Below are 16,879 nucleotides of genomic sequence, written 5' to 3' on the forward strand. Positions count from 1 at the left end.
TCAATAAAAGCACTATTAAGCATCGGGCGGAGTTCGCCCAACACTACTTTGGTAAAGCTTTTGATTATAAAATGTCGTCGGACACTCCGACTACCGTTTTGTCCAAAAAACGCAAGGAAAAGGACCGACACACGAGGCCCGCGGTCCCCGCCGACACCACGCCAAAACAGGCTACACGTGGTCCGGTTCTCAGCGAGACGCCTTTACAGTCCCTGACTACCGACGACACTCCTTTGGTGGTGTCCTCTGTACCCGAGACCGCTGGGTCCTCGGCCCTTTCCCAGACTACAACCGAAGCCCCTGCTAATGTCGAGCCTACTAATGTGGACAGGTCCACCTCCACCCATGGTGTATTTAGGCCCTCATCTTCTTTTTCAATTAAGGCCTTTACTAAATCCAAAGCAGCCAGGCATCCCACGAGGCCTGTTGCACAGGGCCCATCTCCAGGACACATGCCTAAAAAACAGATGCTTAAAATGGCTGAGGATTTAATTACTCTTATCAGAGGTTCTCAGCCCCCTCCTGACAAGAGACCCAGAGTGGAGGAAGATTCTCCCTCTTCTGATCAGGGATCCATTTTATCAGAACATTCTGATGCAGAGGAACACTCTTACTCCCCTTTTGAGTATTCGGATGCAGAACAGTCCATTCCTTCTGTATCCCCTCCTGAGGATTTTTCCTTTGGGGAGACCTTGCACACCTTGAGGGAACACTTCCACTGGGAAGGCCAAGACTTTTCAGATTCCAAGAAAAGACTTAGGGAATTTCTTTGGTTACCTCAACACAGACCTCTGGCTATACCCCCTGTTTTGGACATACTGGATGATGTCTATTCGGAGGCTTGTCTTAACCCTGATTCTCTGCCTCCTGCACCAGTAAAACCTGATAGGTATTACAGAGTACCCAGCTCTCACCAATTTCTCTTCAAAGCCCATAATGCTGACCCTGAAACCATTTCACAAGGCCCCAAGGGATTAAAGGCCTCCACTGCCAAGAATCCACTCCCTGCAGAAAGGGAATCCAGATCTTTAGAAAGGTGGGGTAAAAAGGTATATACCTCGGCCACCCTAGCCATGAGGGCCTTAAACTGTCAGTTTCATATGATTAAATATCAGCAGTTCCTGCTATCACAATTAAGGAATAAAATGTCTCAACCTGGACAACCAGATTTAAAGAAGTTACAGGATATGATGCATAGTGCAGAGCAAGTGAGTAAATACACCTTACAATGTGGTTATGATGCCCTAGAGGCCTCCAGTAGAGCGGCTGCTACAGGATCAGTCATTCGCAGACATGCCTGGCTTAGGGAACAAAATTTGCCTGATCATGTGAAAGCTAAACTTCTAGATGCTCCTTTACAAAAGGATGTACTATTTGGTACTAATGCTGAGGAGATACTACGGAAAATGGAAGAAAAAGCCAAATCTATGCAAACTGTCAAAGCTTTCTTACAGGTTCAACCACCACGTTTTAGCAGAAATTGGCCTTCAAAAAACTGGTCCTTTCCAGCCACTGACAAGCCCCAAAGAGGTAGATATAGACGCACAAGGGGCAGAGGGCAATCTCAAGGATCATATAGAGGCAGACAATGGCAAACTCCAGCACCAAGAGGTGGTGAAGACAGTGCACAACAATACAGGAAGCAAACCCAATGACTCCCTCATTTCCATGTCAAACAGGGCTCAGCTGGCAGCACCTATGGGAGGGAAACTAGCATTATTTGCAAGCAATTGGCATATTGTCACAACAGACAAATGGATACTGGACATTATAAACAGAGGCTACAAATTTCAATTTCACACTCTTCCAAAAATGAGAGGCATGCCAAACCTGCCACAAAATCAAAGGGCAGAGGCACAACTGCAAATTTCAAAGCTCATAAACATGAGAGCTGTTCAAAAGGTACCTACGCACCAACAAGGTCAAGGTTTTTATTCAAGACTTTTTCTGGTACCAAGAAAAGGAACCGACTGGAGACCCATTTTTGACTTATCCATCCTAAACACATTTCTACTCGTACCAAAATTCAAGATGCTCACATTACAGCAACTTCTTCCCATGCTGGGCAAGGAGTTTTGGCTGGTAACATTGGACCTCAACGAGGCATACCTGCATGTCCCAATCAGACAAAGCTGCAGAAGATACCTCAGATTTCTTGCAGGTTCAATCCATTATTAAGTCTCTGCATTGCCCTTTGGCTTATCTACTGTGCCCAGAGTATTCACAAAGTGCCTGGCATCAGTGATTGCCTACTGCAGACTTCAAGGGATACAAATTTATCCTTATCTGGACGACTGCCTGATCCAAGCGGACAGCAAACACATACTTCTGGAACATCTGGCATATGTGACACGGTTACTGCTTTCTCTGGGATATACAATCAACAAAGAGAAATCAAGGCTAACACCATCTCAGAAAATAACCTTCCTGGGTGCCAACTTGGACACAAACACCCAGATGGCATATCTTACGCCAGAAAAACAGGGGCAACTATCTCAGTACTTCAAAATACTAGCAAAAAGTACCAGGCTTACTGCAATGAAAATCCTGCAGGCTCTGGGATTCATGGCATCTTGCATTCTTCTAATCCCATGTGCAAAGCTGCATATGAGGAAACTTCAATGGTACCTAAAAAATCTATGGTCTCAACACAGTCACAGTTTGGAAACAATTATACCAATAATTCCATGTTTGCAAAAGGAATTTCTATGGTGGGCCCAAGCATGTCAAGTAAACACAGGCCTTCCATTCTGCAAGCCTCAAGCAAAACAAGTCATAACTACAGACGCCTCAGATTACGCCTGGGGGGCGCACATAAAGGACAGGTGCATTCAGGGCAGATGGTCCCAAAAGGAAAAGCACCTTCACATCAATCAAAAAGAGATGCTAGCAGTAATAAATGCAATTACAGCTTTCAAGGACTTCCTGCATCCAGGACAATTACTGATAAGAACAGACAACACCACAGTAATGTGGTACATAAACAAACAAGGAGGAACACATTCATACCCCTTGTGCAGACTAGCCATGACTCTTTGGAACTTGGCTCTGGAAAGACAAATCGAACTTCAAGCACAGTACTTGCCAGGATTGGAAAACACACTGGCAGACAATCTAAGCAGAAATATGACAGATACACACGAATGGAAGTTACATCCTCAGGTGTTTACAGAAATAATCCAAGCATGGGGGAGGCCAGACATAGATCTTTTTGCCTCCCACAGGAATCATCAATTGGAAAAGTGTTTTTCAAGGACCTGTCATCCAAAGGCCTGGAGAGTGGACGCCCTTTCATTCAGTTGGACAGCATGGACAGTTTACGCATTCCCACCTCTGCCTCTTCTGCCCAAGGTGCTTTTGAAAGCAAGAACAGACAAACCGAAGATGATACTGATTGCTCCAGATTGGCCAAGGCAACACTGGTATCCACTCCTGAGGAGCCTAACACATACTCCTCCCTGGTCCCTGCCTCTAATGCCTCTTCTGCTGACTCAGCACAGCTACAAAACTCTTCACAGTCAGCTGAAAACACTCAATCTCGCTGCATGAAAAATTCCTTAACACCACAACAGACCCTACTCTCCAAGGAGGTGCAGGATGTTATTTTGGAGGCCAGAAGGCCATCTACTAGAAAAGCTTACTCCGCAAAATGGAAGCGGTTTTGCTCTTGGAATGAGAAAAGAGGCCAGGACCCTAGAAAACTGAACTTGCCTCAGGTATTACAGTATCTAGCTGAGCTGCTGAACAGTGGATTTTCCTTCTCCTCCATAAAAATACATGCCTCAGCCATTTCTGCAGAATTCAACATGGATCCCCCTTTATTTTCTCACCCACTCTTACGACAGTTCCTCAGAGGGGCTAAGAATATAAGACCTCCAAGGAAGCAACCAATACCAGCCTGGGACCTTAATTACATACTAGAAAAATTAACATTGCCTCCTTTTGAACCAGCTGCCTCAACAGATTTGCAATATTTGTCCTGGAAAACAGCCTTCCTTCTGGCCATCACTTCAGCTCGTAGGGTTTCTGAACTACAGGCCCTCATGGCGGTGCAGCCCTTCCTCATTTTCCATCAGGACAGGGTTTCCCTTCGTACCAACCCATCATTTATGCCAAAAGTGGTATCCAGGGTAGCCTTAAATCAAGCCATACACCTCCCTACCTTTTACCCCAATCCTCAAAACAAAGGGGAAAGGCTGCTACACTCTTTAGACATCCATAGGCAGCTACGTTATTATTTGGACAGAACAAAGTCCTTCAGGAAATCAGAACAACTTTTTGTGTCCTATGCTGTAGGGGCTCAAGGGAAACCAGTTACAAAACAGACTATTTCCAAGTGGATTGAACACTGCATACGGTTTTGTTATTCCTATCATGGGAAATCTGTCCCTACAGGTATCAGATCACACTCCACCAGGGCCACAGCTACCTCTACAGCCTTCCTCAGAGGAGTTCCTACCAAAGATATTTTGGAGGCAGCCACTTGGAGTTCTGTACATACCTTCACAAAACACTACCACCTGCCTCTATATTCCAGAACAAGAGCAGGCTTTGCCACTGCTGTTTTGCAGGGCATTCTGGCTCAACCCAGTTCCTCCTAGTACCTACCACCCTATGCATAGCTTTGGGACTCTACCCATCTGTGATTACTGCAGCTGTATGCACGATGAACATAGTACAGTTTTGTACCTACCATAAATGTAGATGTTCGAGTGCTAATACAGCTGCTGTACAGGTTTCCCTCCCTCCTTCCCCACTTGGTAAAGGCATGGGGCCTAACAACCTCTTCATACTATCTGACTGGGTTATCCTGCTATGTCTTATTTGCTTGCTTCCACTGATTTTGGTTTATATTGCATTGCTTGTATATGTGGATAAGCATTTTTTATGTATTGCCTTCCTTTTGGGGGCACCTGACATCTGGGGCAAGAAAGACTGAAGAACATGGCGTCGGCTGTGTCTTATATACTCTGGTCTCACTGACGTCAGAAGAGTAGGCGACGACAACCGACGCCGGACCAAGACTTTGGAATTCGGCCGACCGAGGGACCGCCTGATGGCTGAAAACCCATCTGTGATTACTGCAGCTGTATTAGCACTCGAACATCTACATTTATGGTAGGTACAAAACTGTACTTTCGAAGTTGCGAGCTTCTGACTTATCAGCCTTCGATGTTCTGATATAAACCCCAGAAAAACTAGTGATAATAGCAGAAGTAGATCAATCCATGGATGCAACCATTTTTTCTCAAATTTAAGTATTGGTATCCTTTTTTATACTAGAAATTGAATTATTTTCTATCCAGGTAACAAGAATGAAAGAGCTCCAGGTCTTGCCTACACAAAGAGTACAGAAAATAAACAAAGTGGTTAACAATCCACTTACTTTGCTGTTTTATAGCTTTATTCTTAAAGTGTTTAGCTTTCTGAGAGAAGATTACCGAAACAAATGATGATTTTTTTTTAAACCACACTCTAGAAATGTGTAAATGTCTGACACATCTTACTAGTTCATGTGACAAAGTTCATAAGCACTGTTGAAAGTTTCAAAATCTTGAATTATGACAATTGAGAACCTAGGTTTTGTATGTTTTTGTTTTGTTCTAGGGTATATTCTCAGTCACAAACCCTCATCCTGACATTTATCTAGTAGCCCGGATAGAGAAGGTGTTACAGGGAAGTATAACACAGTGTGCAGAGCCATACATCAAAAATTCTGATCCTGCCAAGGTAAAGAAAAAAAATAGCTATTTAAGCCAAATTTCAGTTTAAATGTTAAAACAATGATTATCAGATTTCTGTTATTCTAAAGAAGTCATATTCTTTTTACTATATAATGTCATTTTCCAGACTTCTCAGAAGGTTCTTAAAGCTATGAAACAAGTGTGTGGCAAGCTCGGAAGGTACAGAATGCCATTCGCTTGGTGTGCAAGGTTAGTTACATAAATTTGCTGTTCTTTGTTGGTCCTACTGAAGTTTGATGAACAAATTCTGAGAACTGACTATGGTTGTGCAATTTATTCTGTTGTAATGCTATAGCAGGTTTGTCTGACTTTCACTGTCTAGTGTCTAAGTTCGATAGTTGATATGATTTTCCGAATGATTATTCATGCTGCAATTTACATTTTATTCTCATCAGAGAAGAGCAACATTTTTGACACAGATGTGTAGAATCTATCCATTTAAATGTGGTGTTTATTAATAGTAAAACTGATTTGATTTTAGAATTTTTATAATGTAAATGAATTCTAAAGCTTTCCCCTTTTAATGTAAAATGTTATTACACTTGTTCTGATAGCTAGTTTGATTCGCTACAGTGTTTGTCTGTTACCAGGATGATAACTCTCAACTTCATATTTTTGCAGAATACCCAGATTTTTGCCTCATTATTTTTGGTCTGTTTCTTGGGCGGCCATGGTCGTGTAGCGGTTAGCGTTGCCACCTCACAGCAAGAGGTTCTCCGGTTCGATCCTCGGCTGGGGTGCCTTCACAGATCTGGCCAGTGAAAGTTTCTTTATTATATTTCTTCTGGAGTTTATATAGTTCTTAGAGTGGGGATAGCTATCCCTTTTGTTTTCTCCTCTTTGTAAAATACTTTAGGTATCTTCAGACCTCTGTTCTAATATCTTAGTAGTAGGTAATTTGTCTAGCTGTCGTGGCCGTTTATATCTTAGGCCTTTGTTATCTCCCTTTCCCTTTGAAAATTTATATAGTAGTGGATAGTGCTTTTTCTGAATATTTAGATTATAGACTAAATTAGTCAGTCTTCATTTGATTGTGTGCTTAATTAGTTAATTCATATAGCCTGTTTAAATTAGAAGGCTAGTTTTTCCTTTTGGAACCTTATTTGTTATTTCTTTAGATTTGTTAAAGTCGATGATTTTATAGACTGTTAGGGTGTTATTTAGCCCTTTATTTTAGCTTTTCTGGGCCGTTTAACTGCTTTGGTGTTTGTGCATATACTGTATTATCGAGGCAATTCCTTTCTGTAGGCCTTTCTGTTGCTTTTTTTATTTAGGATGACTGATCAGGATAAGGAGAAACACCCCAAATCAGAGTTTAAGAAATGCCTTAAATGCGGGCAAAAGATGTCTTTGACCTATGGTCATGTAAATTGTGTTTATTGTTTAGGCGAAGTACATTTCCAGGAAAACTGCTCCATTTGCCATTCCTTCAGTACCCGTGTTTTTCACGAGAGGAAGAGAAAGTTAATCGACAGAGGATTGCTAAAATCCTCCTTTCTGGAAACCTTGGACAAAGATGGACATGACAAACCTTCAGAACATGACAAATCATCAAAATCTTCTAAGTCTTCAAAATCGACATCATCAGAACTGAGACAATCTGCATCAAAGCCACTTGAAAAATCTTTGACGTCAGCTCCACAGACCTCAGAGCCATTCCCCAGTCTTGGAACTGGTCTCTGCGGTGTTAAAATCACCAATACATCAATCAGTGGCTTCATCTATTCCATCTTCTTGGTCCTCGAGAACCCTTTCAGATTTGGATTTGGATCGAGTGGTGCAGAAGCTGTTACAGACACCGGCTAAATTATTGAGTCCGACCCAAGGGGTTTCTGAACTGACAAGAGTACCTCCTTCTACTTCTGTTCCTCCTCTGATCCAACCCAGGTCTTCTGAGCAGGAGGAATTAGAACTGATGATTGTGGAGCCGTCGGAGCTGACACCTGTTCCAGTGCCATTAGTGCCGACTACTCGGACTTCCTCGGTGCCTGTGGAGGAATAAAGGAGCCTACACTCACCTGTCGGGTCCAGGGAGGATAGTTCAACCGATCTTTCAGTTCCAACTCTGCCCCTTGGGGCTTTAGCGCGGATGAGTTTGGTGCCTACCTCTGGATCAGAGTCCGCTGCTCTGGTGCTGAGAGAATCCTCTGTTTCTTCGGATCTGGGGGTTTCTTTGCACTGGAGCAGAAGTGCCTTTGATGCTGTGAGGAGAGTAATGTCCCCTAGGACATTTGCAACTTCAGGACCAGTGACCTCCTCCCCTAAAGTGCCTCTGTCTTCTTCTCCTTCACAGATCCCACTGAAGCGTAGAGACCCAGAGCCTCAGGAAGCCCCACTGGGTGAACCCTGCTCTTCCGAGACCGCACCAGAAGCTCCCACTGATGAGGTTCCCAGGAAGAGATTATGCTAGAGGAAGCATCTGGACTCCCCACAGGAGATTATACTAGAGGAAGCATCTGGACTCCCCACAGGAATCCATCACTTCAGACACTGACTTAGATGAATCAGAAGGGTCCCCACGGTCCCCCTCAGAGGATATCTCCTTTGCAGATATCTTGGAAATCCTTAAACAGAGGGCTGGCTGGCAGCACATCAACCCTACTGATGATGACTTGGTTCTCCTGAAGGCTTTTGGATCTCAGCCCTCCACCTCTTGGGCATCTCCGCCCTTTGATGAGCTTATGGAGCTGGTCTCATGAAGGGCGTGGGAGTCTCCAGACACCATGGAGCCTGTCCCTAGGAGGCCTAATAAATTTATAACTTCCGCCCAAGACAAGACTTTTCTCACTAAGGGAGTGCCTGTTGATGCCATGGTGGTGGTGGCAGCCACCAAGAAAGAGATGTCAAAACTTCATCTGTCCATCCTCCTAACAGGGATTCCAGGATCATGGATAGATACAGAAAGTGCATGTTTAATTCAGCGACTTTTACCATGCGATCACTGAACTACTTTACACATTTGACGAGATAGCAAAGGGATCTCCTGGATGCGCTTATGTTCCTTTGCGGAGTCCTTTAATTCATCCTTTGTTAACACCCCTTTTGATGGCTTGTCTCTTTTTGGGCCCAAAGTGAAGGAAATTCTTACCAGGTGTGAGTGAGAAGGAAAGACTCTGTCCGTTTTTCACCCACTACTAGACCCTACCCTAAAGCTCAGAGAGGGGGAAATATGTGGTTCCATAAAGCCCAAGGAGCCTTTCAGGACACATGTGGTGAACCCCCCTCCAGAGGCAGAGAAGGGGGCAATAATGGAAGATGCCACCCACACAGCAAAGGGGGTTCACAGAATCAGGGTGACAGAGATCAGTTCTTTGGAAGCCCTACCAGTGGTTATGAAAGGAGGCCTGCCTGTCCAACTCTGGAGGCAGCTAGGGGATGCTTATCTTTGTACCCTGGTACCTGGCTAAAAATCACAAAAGACAGCTGGGTATAAAGCATTATATCCAGAGGATACTTTATTCCCATCGCCACCTCACCACCTGTAGTAAAAATCCCATACGTTCCACCCAGTTACAGGGAACAAGCACCGTAGAGATTCAAAGGCTGTTAGAAAAAAAGAGTAATCCAACCGGTCTCTGCAGACCAGACAGGATCCGGAACTTACTCAAGGTTCTTTGTAGTTCCAAAGAAAACGGGACTGGAAACCTATATTGGATCTCAGCAGACTAAATAGATCTGTCAAAAAATAAGAAGTTCCAGATGGTCATGCTACAGTCGATACTTCCATTTCTAGGAAAAGACAAATGGATGTGCTCTATAGATCTCCAGGATGCGTACTACCATATAAAAATGACCAGACTGTCCATGAATCATCTGCACTTATGGCTGGGAGCCAGTCACTACCAGTTTTGAGCCCTGCCCTTTGGTCTCACTATAGCCCCCAGTGTGTTCACCAAATGCATGGCAGTGGTTACGGCTCACCTGAGGTGTTTGGGATTCCAGGTGTTTCCGTACTTAGATGGCTGGCTCCTCACGACCACCACCAGGCATCAGCTCATACAGGCCAGGGACACCACTTTCAGCCTTTGCAGCCAATTGGGAATTACCATAAACTCAGAAAAATCAGCCTGGTCACCTTGTCGCCATCGCAACATATTGCTTTTATAGGAACAGACTTGGACACCACCACCACCACTACACTAAAACTTCCTTCAGAAAGGGTTTCTGTACTTAGACAACAGATTCTAAACCTTCTATCGACAGACAAGGTACCAGCCTCAGAGGTGCTCAAATTGTTGGGGGACAATGGTTGCTGCAATCATAGCAATTCCCTTGGGGCGTATGCACATGCGGATTCTACAATGGCTCCTGTTCATGCAGTGGTTATCTATCAAGAACTTCCAATGTCACATCTGATTGCTCTAACAAACTTCTGCAAAAAGGATCTTTGGTGGTGGTTGACATCTCAACAAGTAACGATAGGTCGTCCATTTGTCCTACCCACTCCGATGGCCACTGAGACCATGGACACTTCCCTGATCAGGTGGGGGGGCATTATCAGAGGAGAACAGCCTAAGGCACATGGATTGAACTAGAGACTCATCTGCATATCAATGTCCTGGAGATGAGAGCGGTACTCTTGGCATTGCGATACTTTCAGGACTCTCTTCCTCTGGGAACAATTGTGATTCAGACAGATAACATGCCTGTAGTCTGGTACATAAACAAACAAGCAGGAACCAGATCTTACCCCCTATGTCGAGAGGTCCTGAGAGTATGAGAGTGGGCTACCTCCACCCAGTTTTTTATGATAGCAGTGCACATCCTGGGGAAATCCAACGTGATAGCAGACAAACTGAGCAGGGCAATTTTGTTGCCTCATGAGTGGTCCCTCAAGGAAGTGATAGAGGAAAGGATATTCTGCAGATGGGGCCAGCCTTGCTGTGATCTCATTGCATCCCCCATGAATACAAAATGCAGTAGCTACTTTGCTCTAATCCCCCCCTCCGGGAGATGCCTCAAGGGATGCCCTTGTACACGACTGGCCTCCAGGTCTTCTTTATGCCTTCCCACCAGTCCCTTTGATACCCAAAGTATTGTAGAAAGCCAAAGCCATGGGAAGGACCATCATTCTAATAGCCCCTTACTATTGTAGAAAGCCAAAGCCTTGGGAAGGACCATCATTCTAATAGCCCCTTACTGGCCTTGTCAGATTAGGTTCCCCTTCCTTCGACCTTATCTATTGGAAGAACCTTGAATTCTGGACCCAGTTCCAGACCTCCTGATTCACTCATCGAGGGCTCTTCATCCCTCTCTTCAGTCCCTGAAATTGACAGCTTGGCTGCTTCAATTCCCAATATAGCCAGGTTCCATAACCTCTCAACTGAATCACACATCATTCTTCCACCGTTTGAACCAGCTTCTTCATGTGAATTGAAGTATTTATCTTGGAAAACCATTTTCTTAGTAGCCATCACATCTGCTCAGAGTGTTTCAGAATTGCAAGCCTTGTCTATTCAACCCCCTTATTTGATTTTTCATTCTGATAGAGTTTCTCTACAAATGAATCCATCATTTTTGCCTAAAGTTTGTTCTGAAGATAATCTTAACCAAACAGTAGAATTACCGTTTTTTCCCCAATCATAGCAATAAGTTGGAGTATATCCTGCACAAACTTGATGTTCACAGGCAACTTCAATTCTACCTAGTTTGAACCTAAGAATTTAGAAAATCTGAACAGCTCTTTGTTTCTTTTTCAGAGTTCAAAAAAGGTGGACCTGTGGCAAAAACCACTCTGTCAAAATGGCTACCAGATTGCATCTCATTTACTTATTTATCAGTGAATGCTGCACTACAACACAAAATAAAGGCTGATTCAACTAGAGCTGTTACCGCTTCTTCAGCCTTTACTGCCAGATTACCTATAGATACAATTTGTGCAGCAGCCACGTGGTCAAGGCCTCATACCTTTATCACTCATAAAGTAGGTAAGGGCCTCCAGGGACAGGGCTTCTTTTGGATCCACTGTCGTGAGGAATATTCTTCCTTGAGCCACCCGAGAAGGATGGTGCTTGGGACACTACCCATCAGTGAGAATGAATGGTGGGATAGAACAAACTTCACATAAAGAAGTTATGTACTTAACATAACATTCCACGTGAGTTGTTCATCTCGCCTTCATTCTTACGTCCTACCCGCTTACCCCCTCCAGGCTTTCTCTAGGACTGAGAATTATGATTTGTCATGGTCTGATTGTCTTTTTCCATTGTTTCCTTATCTTAGGAGACAAAGAATGGTATATTGGGGCAGCAAACAAGATCTGAGGTAACACAGGGTGCATCATGGGATAGGGAGTTGGCCTTGAGCTGGTTGGAGAACTCGAGCTTTGTAGTTGGCTGAGTCGGAGCTGAGGATCGGCTCCGAACCCATCAGTGAGAATGAAGGTGAGATGAACAACTCACGTGGAATGTTATGGTAAGTATGTAACTTCTTTTTTTGGTATATTGGCATGCTAGAAAGGCGTTAATGCCTGTACTTGAAATATTTGTATGTATGTATGGAAATTATTTCTTTTGGACAGTATGTGAGTGTATAACATGGTTAACATATTTTTGGGAATTGGTCTGAATGAAGACTCATGTGAGAAGATGGCCTTCCAAGAGTTGTAAGGCACTTAAACTGAATGTATCTTAGATTATTATTGCTTTTTATCTAAGTTCCTGTAACTGACATCAGTACATGACTTTCATTCATATTGTGTACTCGAGATGTACACACACACATACATACATACATGTACACTGCAAAAATAGTTCTTCATTGTATGTTCTGTGCAGTTTTATAAATGTACTGTACACCTGAAGCAAAGTGTAAACATAGAATGTTTTGTGTAGAAGGTTCAGGAAATAACACTGCCAAATGAGCTTAATTGTGAAGTATCAGTTATTTGATATTTTTACAACTTACTCCATCATATTCTGCAAAACTGTTGCAGGTACTGTGCAGATAAAATATTTATATGGGACATGCTCTGATTCAGCACTGGCAGTAGAATATTTAACTGGGACTTCTTAAATAGTTATGTCAACAGAGAAAAGCAACATTTTTAAGTCTGAATTTTGCCAATTTTGTAAAATTTACCTTAGATACCTGGATGACATTTTTATGTGGAATTGACCACTAAGAGTATCAGTATTTTTAGATTTTATTAATGTCAAAACTGATTTTGAAAATTCGTGAGTCAAACTAGTAGAGTGTCAGTTAAGTATTTAGATGTTACAATCACAAATAGAAATGTAGGCTTGATTCTAATATATTTATTGCAAACTAACATTTAGTAACACATACGTACATTTTAGCAGTTTGTACCCCTTCAGACATAAAAAGTCTAGTCTAGTTAAGGGGCAGTTTATTAGGTTATCTAGAATGGTTTCCAGGGATGATATTTTTTGAAATAGAGAGAAAATTTGTGAAATATGTTCTTGGGGAGAGGCTGTCTAGCACAGGTGCTGACAGATATTAGCATGGTGATGACAAAGAACAGGACAGCTAAATATAAGCCTCTTTTGGGGACTAAATAAGAAAATTGTAGATAAAACAAAGACAGCAAATATGAAAGAGCCCTTGTTATACAATTCAGCCCTATGTCTAGGGATATTATGAATTTGGTTAAGCAGAAATGGAACATTTTTGGGCAAATATATTTAACACAGTGGGAGAGACCCCACATTATGTATGTAAGACAGCACACAGTATTAGATGGCTGCTTAAAAATAACAAAAATTATCAATCTCTTATTACTCAAAAGAAATCAAATGAAGCTATTAGTAAATGTGGTAGCTTTCAGCAATGCCCCTATATTTTGTGAAGGAGACTATTACCCTTAGTATTTTTTAACTACCATTTGTTATGATCTGGAAATTGTAAGACTATTGGGGTGGTCTGTATTGCAATATGTGTTATGTATTTTCATTTTTACACTGGAAAAACTGAGAAGAGAGGCCTGATGGTTAGAATATATTTAAACTGAATTACTGTATTTCTACAAGGAATGAAAACAATGTATTATATAAGCATTCCTTGAAGTGCACTAATTGTGTTAAGTTTGAGTTTGCTATTCTTGAACAGGTAATCCAGGATCCCCCTTGGGGGATTGTGAGAGACAAGGCTTGAATATAGAAAGTTAATGTGGCAACTAAGATTAAATGTCACTACCTCTTGGACTAAATGACAACATTTCTGTAAAACCCTGTGTGCTTCAGCTCAATGCTGCTAAACTCTAGTTTAATATATTATATTAATATATTTAATATATTTATATGTATAATACTTTGATACGCATGCAGTGAAACAAAAATATTATGTATTTAATAAGGCTTTTAAAAAATATTTTACTTTAAAACACTATATAGCAGGAATGTATATTAATTGTTCCTTTTATATTTTTAATATATTTTATGAGTATTTTTTAATTGGGTGATGATAATCCTTTAAAGAAATATTATTTCAGAAGACAGTGCTGCCCACGTCTGATATTTCTGATGAAGTCCTCATTTTAATAGCTTAATGATCAGGAGTTTTGTTTGCTTTTACAATAAATGTACAATGTCGCTATCATTTATTGGTATTTATTCGTGTTTGCCAACTGGAAGGTGTGAAGGTTCTATCAGTGGAAACGACTTTGTTTTGCTGCATTTTGGGTTAGTAGTTCTTCTCTGCAGCAATTTTGCCACGACTTTGATTACTTCTAAATGATATGTTGAAACAAACTCAATGGAGCATTTTAATATTTTTTGCAATGAATTTTGCTTTTTCTTTTGAAAATTATGACATTATTCCATCTATACTATTTCAGAATATGTGCCAATACTCCTTTGCATGTCATAAGTAATTATCAAGGCATAACAAGGTGTATTTAACTGCTAGATAATGTGGGAGGAGATGCATGCGACAAAGCCATGTTTTGAGTTTGTCAAGGAGTGGCAGTATTAAGCAATAAAAGAGACCAATCTTGCCAAGGAGTGGCAGTATTAAGCAATAAAGGAGACCACAAGCATAACTTGTTGGTGTTATATAATGACTTATTTCTGATAGTAACATTGCTTGTTCTGTGGTTGATATAGGAACAGTGATATTATTATGTGATAGTATCACTTATCGGTTCATAGGTAGGTACTAGGCTATCGGCCCAAGGGCCTAAGTAAGCCTATCCAACAAGGTTCCCTGGCTTACGCCACCCAAGAAAGTTATTTTCCTGTGCCTCTGTTTATCAGAGCCACAGAAGTGATCCCAGGGGTGTATTTCCTATTTCCCATCCACTCATTAAGATTTTCTTGAAGAGTGCTAATGAGGAACTTTGCTTGACATAGATGAGTAGCTTGTTCCAGAATATGGGAAGTCTCTGGGACAGGAATCTATCCCTCCAGCATGTCCTATTTATTGTGGTGACAAGGTTTAGGTCCATAGAGTATGTAGCTTGGAGGGACTGGGATTTCTTTAGGGGTAGAATGTCCAACAGCTCTGGGTTTGACATAGCTTTGTATGTTAGACAGAGATCACCTCAGAGTAAGCGATATGCTACGGAGTAAAGCTGGAATTTTTTGAGACAGTCAGTGTAGGGCATCTGTTTGAGGCCAGTAATCCTCTTTGTGAGGTACTTCTGTGGCCTTTCCAGCTGCTGCAGATGTCTTGTGAGGAAGATTCCAAAAGGGGCATTGTTCTCTATAATAGGTCTAATGAGTGTCGAATAGAAGGGAACAATGACCTCTTTTTTCCTGGATGAGAACCCTTTTGTGATGAGGTGTGCCACATAGAAGGATTTCCTGACTACTGTGGTGATGTGATTATCAAAGGGGAGACTATCCAGCTAGGTCCCAAGGTCTCTTATCCCACATTCGCCATTAAGTAGACTGCCGCCTATGTGGTAGTTCATGGGTACAGAGTTTTTACCAAAGGGGGTGACAATGCACTTTTTGGCATTGAGCTTGAAGCCATGGCTCCAACACCAGGCATCTGTCTCAGTGAGGCCCTTCTGTAGGATGTCCACATCATTTGGGACTTGACTATGGCCCCTAGTTTGCAGTCAACTGCGAACTTTGTTAACCAAAGGCCTTCTGTGTTAGCCTGCACTTCAGAGAAGTAGATACCAAACAGGAGAGGTCCCAGGACTGAACCCTGTGGTACTCCACTTGTCACTGATTTGAAGTCAGATTTGGAGTCTGCAACTTTTGCAGCGTGGGTTCTGTCAGTGAGCCAGTTGGCAACCCATCTTGTGACGTACGGATTTATACCTAGTTTAGTGAGTTTATCTATAATTCCAGAATGGCGGATGGTGTCGAAAGCCTTGGCGAGGTCAAGATAGACTGTGTGAACCACCTTACCCTCATCTACGGCTTTGGTGACTGCTTGAAGGAAGTTGATCAGGTGCAGGAGACATGATCTGTCTTTCACAAACCCGAACTGGGTGGGGTCCAGAGTTTGGAGGTTACCAATGTCTTTGTGTATGAGTTCCATGATGATACGTTCCGTGGCCTTGCAGACCAGGCTCGTCAGGCTAATAGGGCGATAGTTCCCGGGATCAGTGATGGCTCCCCCTTTGTGGAGTGGGATAACTGTTGCTGTGCACCATTCAGTGGGCACAAAACCTGATGTGAGGCTATGATTGAACATGGTGCTTAGGTGGGAGCCAGTTCGTTCTGAAGTTCGTGTAAAACGCAGCTTGGGATGTTTTCCGGTCCCATGGATGCTGTGATTTTGGCTTTAGAGAGTGCAGCTTTACCTGTGTAGTTGCGATTACAGGGACTCTGCATTCTTCCTGTATAGATATAGGCCCTTTATGGTGTGAGAGGGGGGTAAAGTTAGCACTGAACCTATCTGCCAGGATGTTGGCAATATCAGTTGGTTCTGTAATTTTCATGCCATTGTGCTGTAACTCAGAGCAGATCTGGGTGTTGCCATTGAGATTCTTGACATAGCTATAGAATGCTTTGTGGTTGTTCCTAGAATCAGTGGCATTTTTTTATGACTGCATAGGTATCAAGGTCACCTGCATTTGTACAGCCAATTTATAATCCCCTTATGAGTTGTGTGCCATATAAGCACACACAGTGACTGATATCACAAAGGGTACACATTTAAGGCAAGAAACATAGATCTAAAAGAAGCATGCAACATTTATCTGAAAATGTGTCCCAGAG

General features: G+C 42.4%; 1 protein-coding gene across 1 annotated transcript in view; it reads left to right on the forward strand.

Moving 5' to 3' along the window:
• Positions 1 to 16,879, forward strand: part of DOCK11 (dedicator of cytokinesis 11) — a 1,858,863-nt gene that overhangs the window by 425,006 nt on the left and 1,416,978 nt on the right. Inside the window, exons 13-14 of the mRNA XM_044057487.1 lie at positions 5,608 to 5,730; positions 5,851 to 5,933. Of these exons, the coding sequence (XP_043913422.1) occupies positions 5,608 to 5,730; positions 5,851 to 5,933 (206 nt within the window). The remainder of the gene's footprint in view (positions 1 to 5,607; positions 5,731 to 5,850; positions 5,934 to 16,879) is intronic.

Source organism: Protopterus annectens, chromosome 15.part0, assembly GCF_019279795.1.
Source record: "Protopterus annectens isolate FY-2018-M chromosome 15.part0, PAN1.0, whole genome shotgun sequence".
Taxonomy (NCBI): Eukaryota; Metazoa; Chordata; order Ceratodontiformes; family Protopteridae; genus Protopterus; species Protopterus annectens.